The 19,802-nt window shown below is 48.7% G+C and overlaps 1 protein-coding gene across 1 annotated transcript in view; it reads right to left on the bottom strand.

Annotated features, from left to right (window-relative positions):
- Positions 1-19,802, bottom strand: part of ADD3 (adducin 3) — a 230,648-nt gene that overhangs the window by 44,404 nt on the left and 166,442 nt on the right. The window contains exon 3 of the mRNA XM_082268336.1: positions 2,485-2,623. Coding sequence (XP_082124462.1) covers positions 2,485-2,623 — 139 coding nt within the window. The remainder of the gene's footprint in view (positions 1-2,484; positions 2,624-19,802) is intronic.

Raw genomic sequence — 19,802 nt, 5'->3', positions numbered from 1 at the left:
ACAGGAGCCAGACAGGAGAACATCCAGAGATAAGGATCACTCACATACAGGCTTTAAAGGGGAACAAGGGAGGAATTGAACTTTCCTGCATTAAAGTTTAGCTGTATTATTGCTTACATTTTCTAGAAGCTTTAAACCTTCAGTCTTGCACAGTTGTAAAGAATTCTCTCCTTTACTCAAATGACTTACTCCAATTTCATTGCACACTGTGAGCTTCTCACAGTATGCATTAGAAGTTGCAGATAGTGCCCATCTCATTTCCTGGCTATAGGACATCCAGCATCATCTAGTACTTTCCTCCCAAGCCAGTCTTTTTCATAAACTATTTCAGATCTCAGAGCAGGGGTCGGGAACCTTTTTGGCTGAGAGAGCCATGAACACCAAATATTTTCAAATGTAATTCTGCGAGAGCCATACACTATATTTCAGGGGTCGGGAACCTTTATTTAATATTCATATTCATGGGCCGCAGCTATACAGTGAGTAGATGGAGCCGTGTGAAAGTGCCTGGAGTCTGGTCGGGAAGAGAGCAGAGCAGGCAGGTATGCAATGAGAAACCACAAAAGTAAGGGGCGCACCGACCTAGTGCATTACCACTAAAATGTTTATTAAAATAGTATAAGATTAGCATTATACTCACAAACAAGATGTGAATATGGCACATAACATGTTCAACATTAGGGTCTCCAAGGTTGCCAGGGTACTACGCGATGCTGGATGGCATGCTGTGTGTCGCATGAGAAACCGCTGTGGCTAGGCTGACTCGTTTTGAGGGGTTCGCCCTTGAAACGCGTCAGCCCTGCCACAGCGGTTTCTCATTCGACACACAGCATGCCATCCAGCATCGTGTAGTACCCTGGCAACCTTGGAGACCCTATGTTGAACATGTTATGTGCGATATTCACATCTTGTTTGTGAGTATAATGCTAATCTTATACTCTTTTAATAAACATTTTAGTGGTAATGCACTAGGTCGGTGCGCCCCTTACTTTTGTTGTTTTTCAGTTGTTTTTGGACACCCTTGGTCTGAGGGGGCAGCAAGACCAGTAGTCATATCCATCTAAGCCCATTGGAAGTGTTCCTCCTTTTTTTCCCCACCATTGCTTTTTAACTAGAGCGCAGGAAGATTGTTTTACATCTTGAGGTATGCAATGAGGCCGGAGTGGCGAAGCGCCTGCAGGCCTGCGAGTGATGGAGGAGAGTATAGGCCCTGAGAAAATGGCAGCTGGCCGCTGAAGGCCTCAGAAGTGGATGTGAAAGGCAGTTCCCGGGTGTCACAAGGGAAGGAGATCGTGTCTGTCGGGGCACAGGGAGCAGGTCTCCTTAGCGGGCGGTGATTGCCAAGGTCCTCAGATGCACAGCACACGAGCCGGCAGCGGTACAGTGAGTAGGCCGCGGGGTCCGTAGCGCGGCAATCCGGTCACCCAGAGACAAACTGAGGGTAGTGGTGGGTAGCCCAAAAAGTATACCGACGATGGATGCAGAAATCTCCTTGGCACCGGGCACAGCTACGTGGATGGCACCGCATTGAGTGGTAGAGGTGGCGGGGATACTATAATGTTTTGGGGTACTAAGTAAGTTTCTAGCAAAAATGACTGATTTTAACTTGTAAACAAAAAGTGTCAGAAAAAGTCTCAGTCTTCAAGTGGTTAAAAGATGTATGGCTTTTTTTTTTTCTAAATCATACTTACCTAGGTGGATTTAGCATTGCTGTCCCCCGGTGCCTCTAAGCGATCGAACACCGATCGCTTGGTTTTCAGAGCTCTCTGCCCTCCCCCCACACTCTCTGGAGCGCTGGGCTGTGGAGGGGGTGGGAACGGCCGGCTCAGGCTCTCAGCGGCTTGCTAAGAGGCTGAGTCAGGTGCGGTCCCCCGGTTCCTCTAAGCGATCGAACACCGATCGCTTGGTTTTCAGAGCTCTCTGCCCTACCCCCACACTCTCTGGAGCGCTGGGCTGTGGAGGGGGTGGGAACGGCCGGCTCAGGCTCAGCGGCTTGCTAAGAGGCGGAGTCAGGTGCGGTCCCCCGGTTCCTCTAAGCGATCAAACACCGATCGCTTGGTTTTTTCGCCCTCCCCCCGCACTCTTTGGAGGGGGTGGGAACGGCCGGCTCAGGCTCTCAGCAGCTTGCTAAGAGGCTGAGTCAGGTGTCGGTCCAGGCCATGTGGGCGGATCCTGACTCCATCGTCGCAATCTTGCCCTAGCCTGAACCGGCTCTGTAATGTCAGCCAACAGCGGGCTTCCCCCCGCTGTCTGCTGAAAACGGGTCACAGGAGTGCAGAACAAACTGCACTCCTGTGATCCACAGAAGTTAATACAGCCAAACGAGCTTCCCCCGTACTACTTTAATTTTTGGTAGTGTCCTTTGAATTGCACCCCCGCGATATAGTAGATTGCCACGCCCCCAAAATGTAATCCCCTTCTTAAAAGAATGCAGATTTAAAGGGGCACCCCCCACATTTCTAACTCTTCTGTTCTGGAACTTACTGAGAGGAGAGGAGGCAAAACCAGCGAAGGAGCTGGCCATGATGTAATCTGCGATCTGCTGCAAGGCCAGGAGACCGGTCGGGTTGTTCCCCTTCTTCATCTGATCCTGGATCAGGCTCTCCAGATCCTCCCGAAAGGCCTGCAGAGACAAAGAGTAATCCATTATAAGTAATCACAGGTCACGGTGCAGTGTTAATTTCGTCGACTAAAACCGACTAAAACGTTTTCGTCGACTAACACAATTCAGATGACTAAAATACGACTAAAACTAAAATGGCATTTTAGTCTTAAGACTAAAATACGACTAAAAATAAAATGGCATTTTAGTCAAAAGACTATAACTAAAACGAAATCGAAATTTGCTGCCAAAAATTAACACTGGTTCATGCTCAAAGCATAAATAATAACATATTAGATTTTTCACTCCAGGACCAGCAGTAGTATATAATGAGTTTGGAAATTGTAGAGAAATGCTTAAATAATGCATTACAAATTACTATTGAACTACACCCATTCGATTATAGATGACTAAAAATGGATTTTTGTAAAATCTTACCGTAAAATCCTTTTCTCTTAGCTCATCGACAGACGTAGTCCTCGGTGATACACCACCTTCGGGACGTCCCAGAGCAGTATCACAACTGAGGGGTGGGAAAATGGAAATCAAATCCCAATCTAGAAGGCCCAACCGGTGCCAACTAGAAGTTTACAATGCTCATCCTTAATGATGAGACTCAACCAAAAAAAGAGAAAACAATTTTTTTTTTTTTTTTTTTCAAACAGAAAAAAACCCTCGAGGTAGACCACCGGTCTCCTCAAATTGCGGCCTGCAAAACCTTGCGGCCAAATGAGGCATCCGCCGATGCCGTCACATCAATTTTATAGAATTTTGTAAAGGTATGTACCGACGACCAGGTGGCCGCCTTACATACCTGGACCACTGACGCCTGATGGCGAAAGGCCCAGGAAGTACTGAGCGCTCGAGTGGAGTGCGCCCTAACAGGGAACGGAGGACTCTGACCCTTAATAGAATAAGCCTGTACCACCGTTTGTCTAATCCATTTGGCAATGGTCGCGGCAGATGCAGGCAAACCCTTTCTGGGGCCATCCGTGATCACAAAAAGTGAATCCGTCTTACGGAATGATTCCGTAGCTTTCAGGTATACCCTGATTGCCCGAACCACATCTAAGGAATGCAACGCATGTTCCCGATGATGCTTGGGCTGAGGACACAAGGAAGGTAGTACAATATCTTCATTCAGATGAAAATCTGAAACCACCTTGGGAAGAAAAGATGGCTTAGGATGAAGTACTACCTTATCCCTATGAATCACTAGGTATGGGGACTGGCATGATAATGCAGCCAGTTCTGACACCCTGCGAGCAGAAGTAATAGCCACCAAGAAGGCCACCTTCTGGGATAGAGTAAGCAAGGGAATCTCCCTGATGTTTTCAAAGGGAGGTTTCTGTAGAACCGACAAAACCAAATTAAGATCCCAGGGCGGTAAGGGCGCGCGGACTGGAGGAGCCAGGTGCCGCACCCCCTGGATGAAATTCCGCACCAAGGATTTGGTAGCTAAAGGCTTCTGAAAGAAGATTGCTAATGCTGAAACTTGACCCTTGATGGTGCTCAAGGCTAGCTTCTGCTCAACCCCTTGTTGCAAAAAGGCCAATATTCGAGTCACCGAATAGGTACGTGGAGGAAATCCTAAAGATTCGCACCACGCAATATAAGTCTTCCATGTGTGATAATAGACCTTGCTGGAAGTCGCTTTCCTTGCTTTAATAAGGGTAGGAATGACTGAAGTAGACAAACCTCTGTCCTTCAGTACTTGGGTCTCAATGGCCAGGCCATTAAAACCAGCTACTGTAAAGCACGAAGGTAAATTGGTCCTTGAGACCACAGACACTCCCTGAGACGAAGTTCCCACGGAACGTCTGCGACTAACATGTCCAAGTCGGCCAGGCCGGCTTGAGGAGGCCAGCCTAGAATTTCTAGGACCACTGGCGCTGATTGGATCTGAACCAGGCGTCCCTAGAGCTATCTGGCCCCGACCATCCGAGAAAGTCTGGTCGTTTTCTGTTCCCACACATTTATCAGATACCTGATAGTTATCAGGAAAGGTGATCTTTTCTGGTTGAACCTCAGGGACCGAAGTCACCCGACTAGAGGCTACTTGGCCTATCTGGTCAACCAGATCCGATTCCTGTGAGGTATCGGGACTAATCTTAGGAAAAGGTAAAGGAAAAGATCTTTTCAGGGAACGGTAACTACCGCTTCCTGTGGTACTTAAATGTTGGAAGGGAAGAATCGCACCGGTAGTAGTGGTTGATGCTCGATCTAATGTCCTGAATACCGGTGAAAACGTCCCCCCACCCTGAAACCGGGTGGGGGCGCACCTTCAGGCTGTGTACTCCTTTGCTTCGGGTTTGGCTGGGTTGGTCCCCTTCTTGAACCCTCCTGGAGGAGTCTTGCCTTTCCCGCTAGTACCAGCCGGGCGCCCTTTATGGGCGGTAAAGAAAGGTCCTCGCTTGTTGCGAGGTCCCTTAGCTTTTGCAGCCTGTGGCAAAAAAGTGCTCTTGCCCCCAGTGGCATCCTTAATGATTTCATCTAGGTTGGCTCCAAATAGACGATTCCCCTGAAAGGGGAGATTGGTCAAGGTCTTTTTGGAACCTAGGTCAGCTGACCAGCATTTTAACCACAGCACACGTCTGAGGATCACTGCTAACTTAGATGCATGCCCTAATAGGGGAGTAGTGTCCAAGGCTGCGTCACAGATAAACCGTAGCCCTTGTATGATCTGTTCCATCAAATCAGATGTCTCCTGGGGAATATCTTTTCCCCTAAGATCTTGGCGTACCATTTTCGCCCATTCCGTAAGTGTCTGGGAAACTAGACCAATAACGATTACTGGTCTAAATGCTGACCCTATCAGAGAAAAGATAGTGCGGGACTCCGCTTCTATCTTTCGATCCACCGGATCCTTAAAGGACGAAGTGTCCTCCACTGGAATAACCGTGGCTTTATTCAGCCTGGAAATAGGCGGATCCACGACTGGTGGTACCGTCCATTTCTTAATGATGGATTCCTCAAACGGATAGCGTCTAGCAATACGCTTGGAAATAGTAAAGGTACGTTTAGAATGCTCCCATTCTCCTTTAATCCGATTACCAAAACATTTAGGTACAGAAAAAGCCTTCGCCGTCTTGATGGGCTTATTAGTCCCAAAAGGCCTCTCTGTTTCAGTTGCCTCTGCCGGTAAAGCCTCAAGTTTTAAGGTTTCCTGCACTGCCACAACTAGTGCGTCCACCAATGCTTCTTCCTGAATAATAGCAGGAGAAGAAGCGTCCTCCTCACTGTCTGAGGGGGCTTTACCTGGGATAACAGCCCTTGCAGAGGAACCTGCAACTGCAGTGACCATCTCTGAATCTGAGTCAGAGGTGTCAGATGGTATAGGGGTAGGCGGGGGTCGCTTCCTTGACCCCCGTCCCTGACAGGCCGCCTCCACCCGAGCCACCATAGACTCCAAAATTGCTGTAAATGACTCTATACTCTGTGCACCGGCGGGTCCCGAGGCCCCCTCGAGGGAAACAGGTGGGGGAATATGTGTGGCAGGGTCCATAATAACTCCAGTTACTTCCTGGATAATATAATACAAAAGTAAAGAAAAAAACTTTTTTTTTTTTTCTTTTCTGACCCCCAGCGCCACAAAAAAAGCCCCTTAGTGTTACCTGCTTAGGGATCCCTATCGATCGAGAGAGAGAGAGAGAGAGATAGACCCCCAGGCTCACCACTTGATGCTCAGAGTTAAGCTGCAACAGCTTACAGCGCTGTCTTGACAAACAGGAAGTCTTTTGGCTGGCTGCCCAGGAAGAAAGGAGGCGGCTCCGCCCCTCTGCACGCCTTCCGGCGCCTCCCCCAAGCTCCACGAGGTGTAGGATCACCTCAAACATGGCCGCCCCCATGCTGGAGACACGAGGCTACGCCAAAATGGCGGCTCGTGCGATCCAGCAAAAAAAATGGCGGCGGCCTAAACTGAATAGCGGTGTGCTGCAGGGCACACAACACTCTCTCTGCATGGGGATATGGCGTGGTTGGCGGTACCGGCCCTGGCGGACCGCATGGCCGTTCGGGAGGCCTGCTAATAGCTGGAGATCTGATTTGGAAGGCAGTCTACATGTCCGTGGCTTCTGACTGGTAGGTAGCTTATACTTAACCCATAAGATTCCCAGAATGCCACAGATTACATCTTTAAAACATGTATACAATAGATTGTTAGCTCCCAAGCCAAGCCTCCTGGCTTTTGCACACATAAATCACACTCAAAGTAGGAGGATTTGTGACATGTTATAGGATAGAAAGGACTCTTTCTTACCATACAGAGAGGGGCCCGCGTTCACCACAAAACCCGTCAGGGAAAAAGGGGGAACATACTACTCACCATACCGGAACCAGGCGGGCACCAACTCCTGACAGTACCCCTCTCCACCGGGGCGGGAGGGCTGTCGACCGATACGGACGCCGTGACTCATGGTCTTTGGCGTTTCGGCGAGACGTTTAACTCGCGTGGACAGTCCTTTAATGGGACTTTGTCGCGGCCGACCCAGCGCGGAGCTATGGCCTGCACGCGCTCGTAGGCTGAACTGGGGTGACCACCGGATCTCAACATCCAGCCCGTCGCCCAGTTCAGCTTTCTTGCTTGAAGATCTCACAGGAACACTGTAGAAAAAAGCTGTCTAAAAAAATCCTTTAAGAAAAAATTCTTGCCAGGACCTAAGATCCCAGCAAGGTGTCTAGGTCCTTACTCCTAACTAGACAGAAAATAACTGATTTGCTGAGGCAGAGAGAGAGAGGATATACCCTCTGGGACTGCCCCTAGGGTGTGGCCAGAGCTTTTTAATTTCCTGTCTAGTCCTGCTCCTGCGGAGGTAACATAACCCGAAGGTGGTGTATCACCGAGGACTACGTCTGTCGATGAGCGCTAGAGAAAATGAGTTTTAGTCGACTAAAATGTAGGGCGTTTTAGTCGACTAAAATATACTGGAGTTTTAGTCGACTAAATACGACTAAAACTAAAACACTTGCAGAAGACTAAAATAGGACTAAAACTAAAATGCCATTTTAGTCCTAAGACTAAAACTAAATTGAAATTTGCTGCCAAAATTAACACTGTCACGGTGTCCCCCAATCAACATTTGCTGCCCCAACCCACCCACAGCCCTTATAACCTAGCAACATTTTTTTCCACTGGACACCATGGACCCATTTGTATTATCAGGAGGCCTTGGACCTGTCCAGGATGTTTTGGTGCTAATGATATATAAAGCTGCTCATGCAGACGTGTTATTGCTGTTGTGCGAGTATTACAACCATCAATTTATTTTGGCTTCTATAAAATAAAATATGGGTGTGTGGGACTTTACATGCACCAAAAAATCCACCACCAATCACATACATAGAAAGTTTATCCATTTTTTTTTATTGTGAAAACATTTAAAAAAAAAAAGAATGAATAAAACCAAACATAGCCTGAACATTTGTCGGGGATATTTGTACTTTCCTGAACATAGATAAACTCCTGTAAACATTTAATCAACATTTCATTGTCCTTTCCGACACGTTTCAGTATTCTCTCTTCCTCGGGGGCACAGATTGAACAACGTCAGCGAAAGGTTTAGGACAATGGGGTCAATTCACTAAGCTTTACCGCATGCAGTGAGGGTATCATGTTACTCATTTGCATAAATGATCGCATACGATAAATAAAGTCCAATTAAAAAAAAAAAACATTTTGCGGTAAACCGCAAAAAAAAAAAAAAAAAATAGTTGTTGGTAACTTTTGCAAAACAATGTCCAATTCACAAACGAAACCAGAACTTAAAAAAAGGTGCAATAATAACTAGCACCGTTTTAGTGGCGGTAAGAAGTGCGGTGCTAGATAAAGGGGCCTATTCAAACCCTCAGAAAGGGGCATTCCACCCACAAGAGCCTAATTCAACCCACAGAAGACCCTCAGAGGAGGGGTCTAATCCCACCCACAGAAGACCCTCAGAGGAGGGGTCTAATCCCACCCACAGAAGACCCTCAGAGGAGGGGTCTAATCCCACCCACAGAAGACCCTCAGAGGAGGGGTCTAATCCCACCCACAGAAGACCCTCAGAGGAGGGGTCTAATCCCACCCACAGAAGACCCTCAGAGGAGGGGGTCTAATCCCACCCACAGAAGGTTTTTCCTATTCCACTAGCTGTGGACACAAAAACGGGGCATCACGAGGAACTCATTTTGTTTTTTTAAATCAAAAAAGGAATGACCCGCAGTGCAAATTAAATGCAAACATTGGATAAAATTGAACAAACATAATTATTAAAAAAAAAAATATATATATATTTTTTTTTTAAAGTAAACATTTACAAAAGTGCAACAATGGAGTATGTCAACCATGACAATTACACCAGTTAGAAGTGACCTCTTGAAGTGGCCACTGGAATACTTTTGGTTATATATACCATTACAACAAGTTAATAACTTGGATAGAAACATGAAAATAAAAATGTTAAAAAAAATAATTAAAAAATTGTCCAGTTTTCTTTAGTTTCCACAATATAAACATTTATAAACAGATAGCTGCCATAACCCCGGTATTTTTAATTTTTTTTAAAAGGCAAGTGGTCCGCTTTAACATAAGGGTGGTCCCCAGCAGTGGATTCGCCGTGGGATCAGCTTTATGGGCGGCGGGAGGGTGCCCCCCCCTCCTCTTCCTGGTAATTTTCCCCGCTTACCGAGCCACTGGTAGCGGGGACAACGATCCGGTCCACTGTCCTCTTAGGCAGAAAGTCGAGTGAGGGAAAGATGGCCCCCCACTCAACTCTATGGCCTTGGAGGACCGAAGTGACGTCAAACATCGCTTTCTAGCATCGGCCTTAAAAAGCCCATTTCGAGCCACCAGTAACAGGGACGATCCGGTCCACTGTCCTCTTAGGCAGAAATTCGAGTGAGGGCAAGATGGCCCCCACCCAACTCTATGGCCTTGGAGGACCGGAGTGATGTCAAACATCACTTTCTAGCAACGGCCTTAAAGAGCCCATTTTTTTTCCATAATGAAAAAAAAAAAAAAATTAATTAATTTTTTTTGTTTTTTTAGTGTAGATGTGAGCTCTGAGGTCTTTTTGACCCCACATCTCACATAAAAGAGGACCCGTCCTGCTTATTTCTATTACAAGGGATGTTTACATTCCTTGTAATAGGAATAAAAGGGATCAATACATTTTTTTTTTTTAAAGGACAGTGTAAAAATAAAAAAATAAAATAAAAATAGGAAAAAAAAAAATTAAAGCGCCCTGTCCCAGTTAGCTTACGCCCAGAAGCGAACGCATACGCAAGTTGCGCCCACATATGTAAACGGTGTTCAAACCACACATGTGAGGTATCCCCGTTATCGTTCGAGCAAGAGCAATAATTTGAGCCCTGGACCTCCTCTGTAACTCTAAGCTGGTAACTTGTAGAAAACTTTTAAAGTGTCGCCTATGGGGATTTTTTTAAGTACCAATGTTTGTCGCCATTCCACGAGCGTGCGCAATTTTGAAACATGATATGTTCAGTATCTATTTACTCAGCATGACATTATCCTTCACATTACAGAAAAAATTGGGCTAACTTTACAGCTTTCCTTTTTTTTTTTTAATTAAAAAAAGTGTATTTTTCTCCGTTTGTAACAATCTCTTTTATTTTCTAGGGTCTCTGCTATAAATATATATATATATATATATATATATATATATATATATATATATATATATATATATATATACACATATATATATATATATATATATATATATATATATATATATATAATGTTTGGGGGTTCTAAATAATTTTATAGCAAAAATAAATGATTTTAACTTGTAAACAACAAGTGTCAGAAAAAGGCCCGGTCCAGAAGCGGTTAAGGTGCAGAATTTCCAGATTTCACTGCTCTGAAAGGCAGGGGGCGGAGAGCTGAAGCTACATGAGTAAGGAGAGCTCTGAGAGCTGATTGGAGGGAAGGGTAACGCCCTCCCTCATCACAGCACACAGGAACAGAGCTGAGGCTGTCAATCAGCTGGAGTTCCCTCCCCTGTCCCCTTTTTTCTCTTGGTGTCAGGAAAATTTGTCAGATGTGATTCATGCCGATAGCAGAGGAAGGAAGCAGCAGACAGAAATGACACTTAGTGTTCTAGATTGAGAGAAGTACACACTATACAGGAATGTGCATTGTTCATATTTCATGTCTGAGGTTTACAATCACTTTAATTTGGCTTCTGAGCACTCAGGATGGAAGGCACTACAGATTCTGCTCTGCATTAGCTGCCTGCCCACTGACATGCAGGAAGGATGGAAACTGCTGCTGGGCTCTACCACAGAAACACCGCCATACAAGACTTCTGTCCTTATCTCAGAGGAGGGTCTCCACCCACGGATTGTATTGGTGTGTTATTGATAATCAGTATGAAAGCTGTAATTAATAACTAGAAACCATTTAAAGAGCTGCCCGCCCATCCTAGAAATACATATTTATCAGCTCAATCAATAAATTGTTGGCTTATCATCAAAAGGGATAAAGGGTGTGACAACCGTCCGGGTATTAACCCCTCTGATACAGAGAAGTGGAGAAGGGAATGTTCTGCAGGTCTGTCCTAAGGTGACAACGCTGCTCCTCCATACAGTACAGCGAATAAACCTTGTAACTCCGGGACAGGAAGGGCGTCACTGGCAGGATCGCCGGGACAGGAAGGGCGTCACTGGCAGGATCGCCGGGACAGGAAGGGCGTCACTGGCAGGATCGCCGGGACAGGAAGGGCGTCACTGGCAGGATCGCCGGGACAGGAAGGGGGCGTCACTGGCAGGATCGCCGGGACAGGAAGGGGGCGTCACTGGCAGGATCGCCGGGACAGGAAGGGGGCGTCACTGGCAGGATCGCCGGGACAGGGGGGGCGTCACTGGCAGGATCGCCGGGACAGGGGGGGCGTCACTGGCAGGATCACCGGGACAGGACGGGCGTCACTGGCAGGATCACCGGGACAGGAGGGGCGTCACTGGCAGGATCACCGGGACAGGACGGGCGTCACTGGCAGGATCCCCGGGACAGGACGGGCGTCACTGGCAGGATCACCGGGACAGGACGGGGGAGTCACTGGCAGGATCACCGGGACAGGACGGGGGAGTCACTGGCAGGATCACCGGGACAGGACGGGGGAGTCACTGGCAGGATCACCGGGACAGGACGGGGGAGTCACTGGCAGGATCACCGGGACAGGACGGGGGAGTCACTGGCAGGATCACCGGGACAGGACGGGGGCGTCACTGGCAGGATCCCCGGGACAGGAAGGGGGCGTCACTGGCAGGATCCCCGGGACAGGAAGGGGGCGTCACTGGCAGGATCCCCGGGACAGGAAGGGGGCGTCACTGGCAGGATCCCCGGGACAGGAAGGGGGCGTCACTGGCAGGATCCCCGGGACAGGAAGGGGGCGTCACTGGCAGGATCCCCGGGACAGGAAGGGGGCGGCACTGGCAGGATCCCCGGGACAGGAAGGGGGCGGCACTGGCAGGATCCCCGGGACAGGACGGGCGCGGCACTGGCAGGATCCCCGGGACAGGACGGGCGCGGCACTGGCAGGATCCCCGGGACAGGACGGGGGCGGCACTGGCAGGATCCCCGGGACAGGACGGGGGCGGCACTGGCAGGATCCCCGGGACAGGACGGGGGCGGCACTGGCAGGATCCCCGGGACAGGACGGGGGCGGCACTGGCAGGATCCCCGGGACAGGAAGGGGGCGGCACTGGCAGGATCCCCGGGACAGGAAGGGGGCGGCACTGGCAGGATCCCCGGGACAGGAAGGGGGCGGCACTGGCAGGATCCCCGGGACAGGAAGGGGGCGGCACTGGCAGGATCCCCGGGACAGGAAGGGGGCGGCACTGGCAGGATCCCCGGGACAGGAAGGGGGCGGCACTGGCAGGATCCCCGGGACAGGAAGGGGGCGGCACTGGCAGGATCCCCGGGACAGGAAGGGGGCGGCACTGGCAGGATCCCCGGGACAGGACGGGCGCGGCACTGGCAGGATCCCCGGGACAGGACGGGCGCGGCACTGGCAGGATCCCCGGGACAGGAAGGGGGCGGCACTGGCAGGATCCCCGGGACAGGAAGGGGGCGGCACTGGCAGGATCCCCGGGACAGGAAGGGGGCGTCACTGGCAGGATCCCCGGGACAGGAAGGGGGCGTCACTGGCAGGATCCCCGGGACAGGAAGGGGGCGTCACTGGCAGGATCCCCGGGACAGGAAGGGGGCGTCACTGGCAGGATCCCCGGGACAGGAAGGGGGCGTCACTGGCAGGATCCCCGGGACAGGAAGGGGGCGTCACTGGCAGGATCCCCGGGACAGGAAGGGGGCGTCACTGGCAGGATCCCCGGGACAGGAAGGGGGCGTCACTGGCAGGATCCCCGGGACAGGAAGGGGGCGTCACTGGCAGGATCCCCGGGACAGGAAGGGGGCGTCACTGGCAGGATCCCCGGGACAGGAAGGGGGCGTCACTGGCAGGATCCCCGGGACAGGAAGGGGGCGTCACTGGCAGGATCCCCGGGACAGGAAGGGGGCGTCACTGGCAGGATCCCCGGGACAGGAAGGGGGCGTCACTGGCAGGATCCCCGGGACAGGAAGGGGGCGGCACTGGCAGGATCCCCGGGACAGGAAGGGGGCGTCACTGGCAGGATCCCCGGGACAGGAAGGGGGCGTCACTGGCAGGATCACCGGGACAGGAAGGGGGCTTCACTGGCAGGATCACCGGGACAGGAAGGGGGCGTCACTGGCAGGATCACCGGGACAGGTTCTGCAATTCTGTAATTCACAAAACTGCGGTCCAGACTCTTTGCATTAGAGTTTAGTGGCAAAAAAAAAAAAAAAACGAAAAAATGTTTTTTGATCTTTTGCTTTTAAAAAGGAAAAAGGAGAGATTTAGGGTCTTTTTGACCCCAGATCTTTCCATAAATAGCACCTGCCATCCTCTATCCGAGGTGACACGCCCCGCCTCTGAGCACACAGGATGCGCTATAGCACACCCCCCTCTCACTGCTGCCACCTATATGGGACCTGCAGTCCTACTGCCACTGCCACATGACCACAAGTAGCCGCGCACCCCAATCCAGAGCACATACGTTGAGGAACACACGCTTTTAATTAAAAAGGATATTTAATAGAAGAGGAAAGAGATTATTTAGGAGCACGCAAAACAAAAGTTTTCATTTTAAATCAGAAGGTTGAGTTACACTTTGTTTCAGTTCATCACTTGCTTTGCGTCAACTAGAAAAAATGGAATGGTTTACGAAAAGATGAAGAAATCTTTAGAGGGAGTGATGCTATACAGAATAAACCTAAAAGGACATGTGGGAGTTTGGGTGGGGGCTGGCCCTTTAATTAACTGCCTCTGGCACAGGACCAGCTGATTATCAGCTCAGGTCAGTGTGGGAGGAACTCCGCCTGGAACACAGCCCAGTGCTAACTCATCCTCAGTGTAAACAGCTTAGAGAGCACCCCTCCTCCACACACAGGAAGGCTGCCTTCACTATAGAAGCGTGTGAACGTGCGCAAAATCATGTGGGTTTATGTGTCTTCTGTTTCAAATGCCCCTTTTTATGCACAAATGTGTCCTTAGACCCAGTCTGTACAGGCAGTATGGTCACCTGCTGACTTGGCACCATCCACAGGCAGCTTAACTCTTCAATAAGACACAGAAGTTGAATCCAAAGCAATTTTCGTTCAGCCAATGGCAGTACAGAGGATGTTTTTCCAGCCTTTTAAAGTGAAACTTCACGCTCTCAATCAACTGAATATTCTTAGGCTACATTCACATCTGGGCGTAGCGGATCACAGGCAGAATCACTGCGATTCTGCCCGCGATCCGGAATCATTGCAAATTGCGGGACGCCTGTGCGTTGCCCGTGATTTGCAATGGCACCCCAAACGCTGTGCGATGTTGCCACGATTTCCGCCTGCCGAATGCGGGACGCATGACGCCCAAAAGAAGCTCTTGTACCTTTTTTGGGCGTCATGCGTCCCGCGATTTTGTTTGCGCGATGTTACCGTGATTCGGCAGGCGGAAATCTCGGCAACATCGCACAGCGTTTGGGGTGCCATTGCAAATCACGGGCAACGCACAGGCGTCCCGCGATTTGCAATGATTCCGGATCGCGGGCAGAATCGCAGTGATTCTGCCTGTGATCCGCTACGCCCAGATGTGAATGTAGCCTAAGAATATTCAGTTGATTGAGAGCGTGAAGTTTCACTTTAAAAGGCTGGAAAAACATCCTCTGTACTGCCATTGGCTGAACGAAAATTGCTTTGGATTCAACTTCTGTGTCTTATTGAAGAGTTAAGCTGCCTGTGGATGGTGCCAAGTCAGGTGGTGCAAATGATTCCGGATTGCAGGCAGAATCGCAGTGATTCTGGCCGTGATCCGCTACGCCCACATCAGAACGTAGCCTTAGAGCCGGTTCACACTGGGGCGACTTGTCAGGCGACCTGGTCGCCTGACAAGTCGCCTGCCATAGATTAGCACAGGACCCGTTCTAATAGGAGCGACACAAGTTGCTCCGACTTAGAAAAAGGGTCCTGTACTACTTTGGGGCGACCTGGAGCGACCTGCATTGACTTCAATGATATGAAGTCCGTGCATGTCTCTCCGAGGTCGCGGTGCACGCTGTGCACCGCGACTTCACAGGTCGCCCCAACAAGTCGGGTCGCTCCTATGTGAACCGGCTCTTACTGTTATTCTGCTAGTATTAGTAAATAGATTAAATATTTAGATCATATTTACTTGTTTTAACCTTTTTTCTTTTTTATATTTCTTCAGTTATTTCCTGGTTTCCATGCCTAAGCAAATGTCATACATCCCAGAAGTCCTCAGGAGGGGCTTTCTCAGCTAAGCACACTCTCCTGCTTTCATGCTTGAGCTAAGGGCCGATGGATTCCAGGAAGTAAATACCATATGAATCATCTGCCAGAAATGCTAGGGGGGTGTTTTTCAAAGTGATTTTTTTTAACAAAAGCATTGAGACATAAAAGGGGGGAGTTTACTTTGAATAATAAAAATGTAATAAACCGTGTTTTTGGTTGTTGGATGCAGTGAAGATCCGCTTTAACCACTTAAGCCCCAGAGGATTTGGCTGCTCAAAGACCAGAGCCTATTTTGCGATTCGGCACTGCGTGACTTTAACGGACAATTGCGCGGTCGTGCAGCGCTGTACCCAAATGAAATGGACGTACTTTTTTTCCCCACACACAGCGCGTTCTTTTGGTGGTATTCGATCACCTGTGCGATTTTTACTTTTTGTGCTATAAACAAAAAAAGAGCGACAATTTTGAAAAAACAACAATATTTTTCACATTTTTTTTTTATATGAAACTCTCAAAAAAAAATTTAAATATCAATTTTTTAACATTTTAGGCCAATTTATTTTCTGCTACATATTTTTGGTAAAAAAAAAAAAAAATCGCAATAAGCGTATTTTGATTGGTTTGCGCAAAAGTTATTGCGTTTACTAACTACGGGAAAGATTTATGTCATTTTTAGTTTTTTTTTTAAACTAGTAAAGGCGGCGATCTGCGATTTTTTTTTGCGGGACTGCGATATTGCGGCGGACAGATCGGACCCCTGACTGACATTTTTGGCACTTTTGGGGGGACCAGTGACATTACTACAGTAATCAGTGCTAAAAACTGTAATAATGACACTGACAGGGAAAGGGTTAACTTTAGTGATCAAGGGGTTAAATGTGTCCCTAGGGGTGTGATTCTAACGGTGGGGGGGGCGTGGCTTGTGATGTAACCACAGAGACATACGATCCTACATAGCAGGACCGTATGATCTCTGCAGTTACATCAGGGAGAATGACAGGCGGCTGTGTTTACATCAGTCCCCTGCTTTTCTCCCTCTCCAGCGGGAGATCGCGAGTGGCCGGCGGACATCGGAGCCGCCGGTCACTCGCGCGGGGATGGGAGGGAACGAGCAGGGGGCAGGAGCGCGCCTCCGGCGGCGCGCGCGCTCCCTATAGGCTCGTGGGCGAGTGACGTACCCATACGTCACTTTGCCCAGGAGGGGCTGACCGCCGCAGTATATGTACTTGCGGCGGTCGGCAAGTGGTTAAAGTGTAAAAAGCCAATGGGATTGATTTACTACAAGTGGAGTGCAAAATCTGGTGCAGCTGTGCATGTTAGCCAATCAGCTTCCAACATCAGCTTCTTCAATTAGGTTTGGTCAAAAAAAACTGGAAGCGGATTGGTTTCTATGCAGAGCTGCACCAGATTTTGCACTCCCCAGGTTTAGTAAATTAATGGTTTACTCAAGCCCTGTCTCTGCAAATGACTAAGCCCCGTACACACGATCAGATTATCGAACGATCTGTCATCCGTTTTTTGTGGCATGCTAGTCTGATGTGGAAAGTGAAGGTTATTTTCATACGAATTTTCCCGTACGACAGAATTCTACTTCAGAAGCGATTTCATGTGTTGGATTGCTTTGTATGTGTTCTTTCTTCTCTGAGCATGTCTAGTCTTACTCTTAAGACTTTTTTCGGACGAAAACTGTACAAATTAAAGACGAAAATCGGACGTTGTGTTGACGTACGATAAAAATATCGCCTGCACATCAGGATTTTGTTGTCCGAAAATCCGTAATCGGCTGTCGAAAGCACCATACTAACAATCCGAAAATCGGGAGATCCTTCGTCCGACGAAATGTTCCTTCCGATTTTCGTATCGTGTGTAGGAAACATCTAAGAAATGGGGAGAGTCTAGCTAGGAATAAACTAGCACTAAACAGAAGGGGAGGACCCAAAAATCACATTGTAACCCAGTTGCAGTGGCCCAAAACTGCCACTAGATGTCAACATACTACAAAAAAATGCAGTTCAATACAATAAATTAAAAAAAAATACAAGATGGTGGGACAGAACAGCATGCATTTACGGAACCTGAAACAAAAACACACGTCATGCTTGTGAAGGCCGTCATTGTTAATGGCACCCTAAAATTTGCCAACTCACAGGGAACAAAGGTGCCATGAAAATACAAGCAGAGTATGAAGCCCAAGCACAGCTTAAGCTGCTTTGTTGAGTGTAAGGCAAACTGCTGAAATGAATGAGCTTCCCTATCAGAGTCGGGCAATATTATACGAAAAATATGCAAATGTGTAACACCTGAGATCACACGGCAGAGGGGGGGGGGGGGGGCAAAATCTTTATGGATGGAAAAGGGAACATCAGACCAAAAGGAAAAGAGAATCCAAAAAAAGATTTCCTGCTTTTTAAATTGCTCCTCTAATAAAGATCAACGCGTTTCTGAGATCTCAGGAACTCATTACAGGGATGATAGGAACCCCTCATGATGGGCACAGCAGGTGTACAGACCCAGGAACTCATGAAGGGTTCCCACCATCCTTGTGCTGAGTTCCGGGGTCTGTACACCTGCTGTGCCCATTATGAAGGGTTCCCACCATCCCTGTGCTAATGGGCACAGCACTTATAAAGACCTAGGAACTCCGCACAGGGATGATGGGAACCCCTCATAATGGGCACAACAGGTGTACAGACCCGGGAACCCAGCACAGGGATGGTGGGAATCCCTCATAATGGGCACAGCAGGGGTCCAGACCTAGGAACTCCGCACAGGGATGATGGGAACCCCTCATAATGGGCACAGCAGGTGTACAGACCTTGGAACTCCGCACAGGGATGGTGGGAATCCCTCATAATGGGCACAGCAGGTATGCAGACTTTGGAACTCAGCACAAAGATGACGGGAATCCCTCATAATGGGCACAACATTTGTACAGACCCGGAAACTCAGGACAGGGATGGTGGGAACCCCTCATAATGGGCACAGCGGGTGTACAGACCAGGGAACCCAGCACAGGGATGGTGAGAATCCCTCATAATGGGCACAGCGGGTGTACAGACCAGGGAACCCAGCACAGGGATGGTGAGAATCCCTCATAATGGGCACAGCGGGTGTACAGACTTGGGAACTCAGCACAAAGATGATGGGACCCCCTCATAATGGGCACAACATTTGTACAGACCCGGGAACTCTGCACAGAGATGGTGGGAACCCCTCATAATGGGCACAGCAGATGTACAGACCCGGGAACCCAGCACAGGGATGGTGGGAACCCCTCATAATGGGCACAATTCAGCTTCAGGTGACCCCTGCCTGCCAGTGAATAGTGAACTAGCAGTATAAACGTGAGAAGAAGGTGAACTGGAAAACTTGGCCGCCTGTTTTACTGAAGAATGACCAGCAGAGGGCGCTCCTAGAATAAATTCTACACCAACTTTTTTCAATGCTCAAAATCTAAAAGCACACCATCGCAGGAAATGCGGTTGTGCTTGACTGCGGCAGAAAAGAAAGCTTAAAGAGGGCTTCCGAATATACCAAAACCCTGGCTGTCATGCAGATCCTAAGATACAAAATCCTACCTGTCATGCTGAACCCAATATTTCAGTGTTTTCTGAGCCCCTTCGACCTGCATTCTTGTTCCAGGTTAGCGATTCATAGAAAGGCAGTCAGACGGCCGGGACATCATCGTTTTCAGGAGAAAGATAGCTCTGGCAGGGTTACATTGCTCTCAGCACAAAAGTTCTTTAGAGGCAAAAGCTCTAAATTTGCACATAAATTACATATTAAAGAGATGTTTAACTGTCAAAGGATGTGTAGTTATGTCCATCCAGTCCTCAGATTTACACAGCTATGGACTGGTAGGGCAGGAGACCCGCTATTTCTCTGCTGCAGCTTAGTAACATCTACAGATCCTGTTCCTCCCACAGCCAGAGACTGGACAGTGAAAAGAGAAGCAGCAGACGGATGAACTTGTTTCTCTTTCACTCTGCTTATTCCTCCTATCAGTAAGCTCTCTGCACTGCAGTATAATTTGCTCTTTGTGCTGCTTCTCCCTTCCCCAGTCTGAGCTCTGCTGTACAGGGACTGCAAAAGACGGATATCGGGTCAAACTACAGGACCTGAATATAAAAATATATGCATTAATTGATAGATTACGGATTACAGAACTGAACTGGTTTGTGCCTTTAAGATCTGCCTGGAGTTCAGCTTTACCTCCCCCTCAGGAGGACAAGGTGGGGTGGGTATTGGATTTGTCAGCATTTACCAGGTTTATTCAGCAAATATCGCTCCTGTCCTTCAATAGTGTGCTGGAGTGCACTGCACCATGGTGGACCAATAAAAAGTTATCAATCCGTGGACCAATAAAATGCAATCAATCCGTGGACCAATAAA

Source organism: Pelophylax lessonae, assembly GCF_965119305.1.
Source record: "Pelophylax lessonae genome assembly, chromosome: 9".
In the NCBI taxonomy this organism is placed as follows: Eukaryota; Metazoa; Chordata; class Amphibia; order Anura; family Ranidae; genus Pelophylax; species Pelophylax lessonae.
The sequence above is the reverse complement of the archived record's forward strand: the minus strand, read 5'-3'. Positions and strand labels throughout refer to the sequence as shown.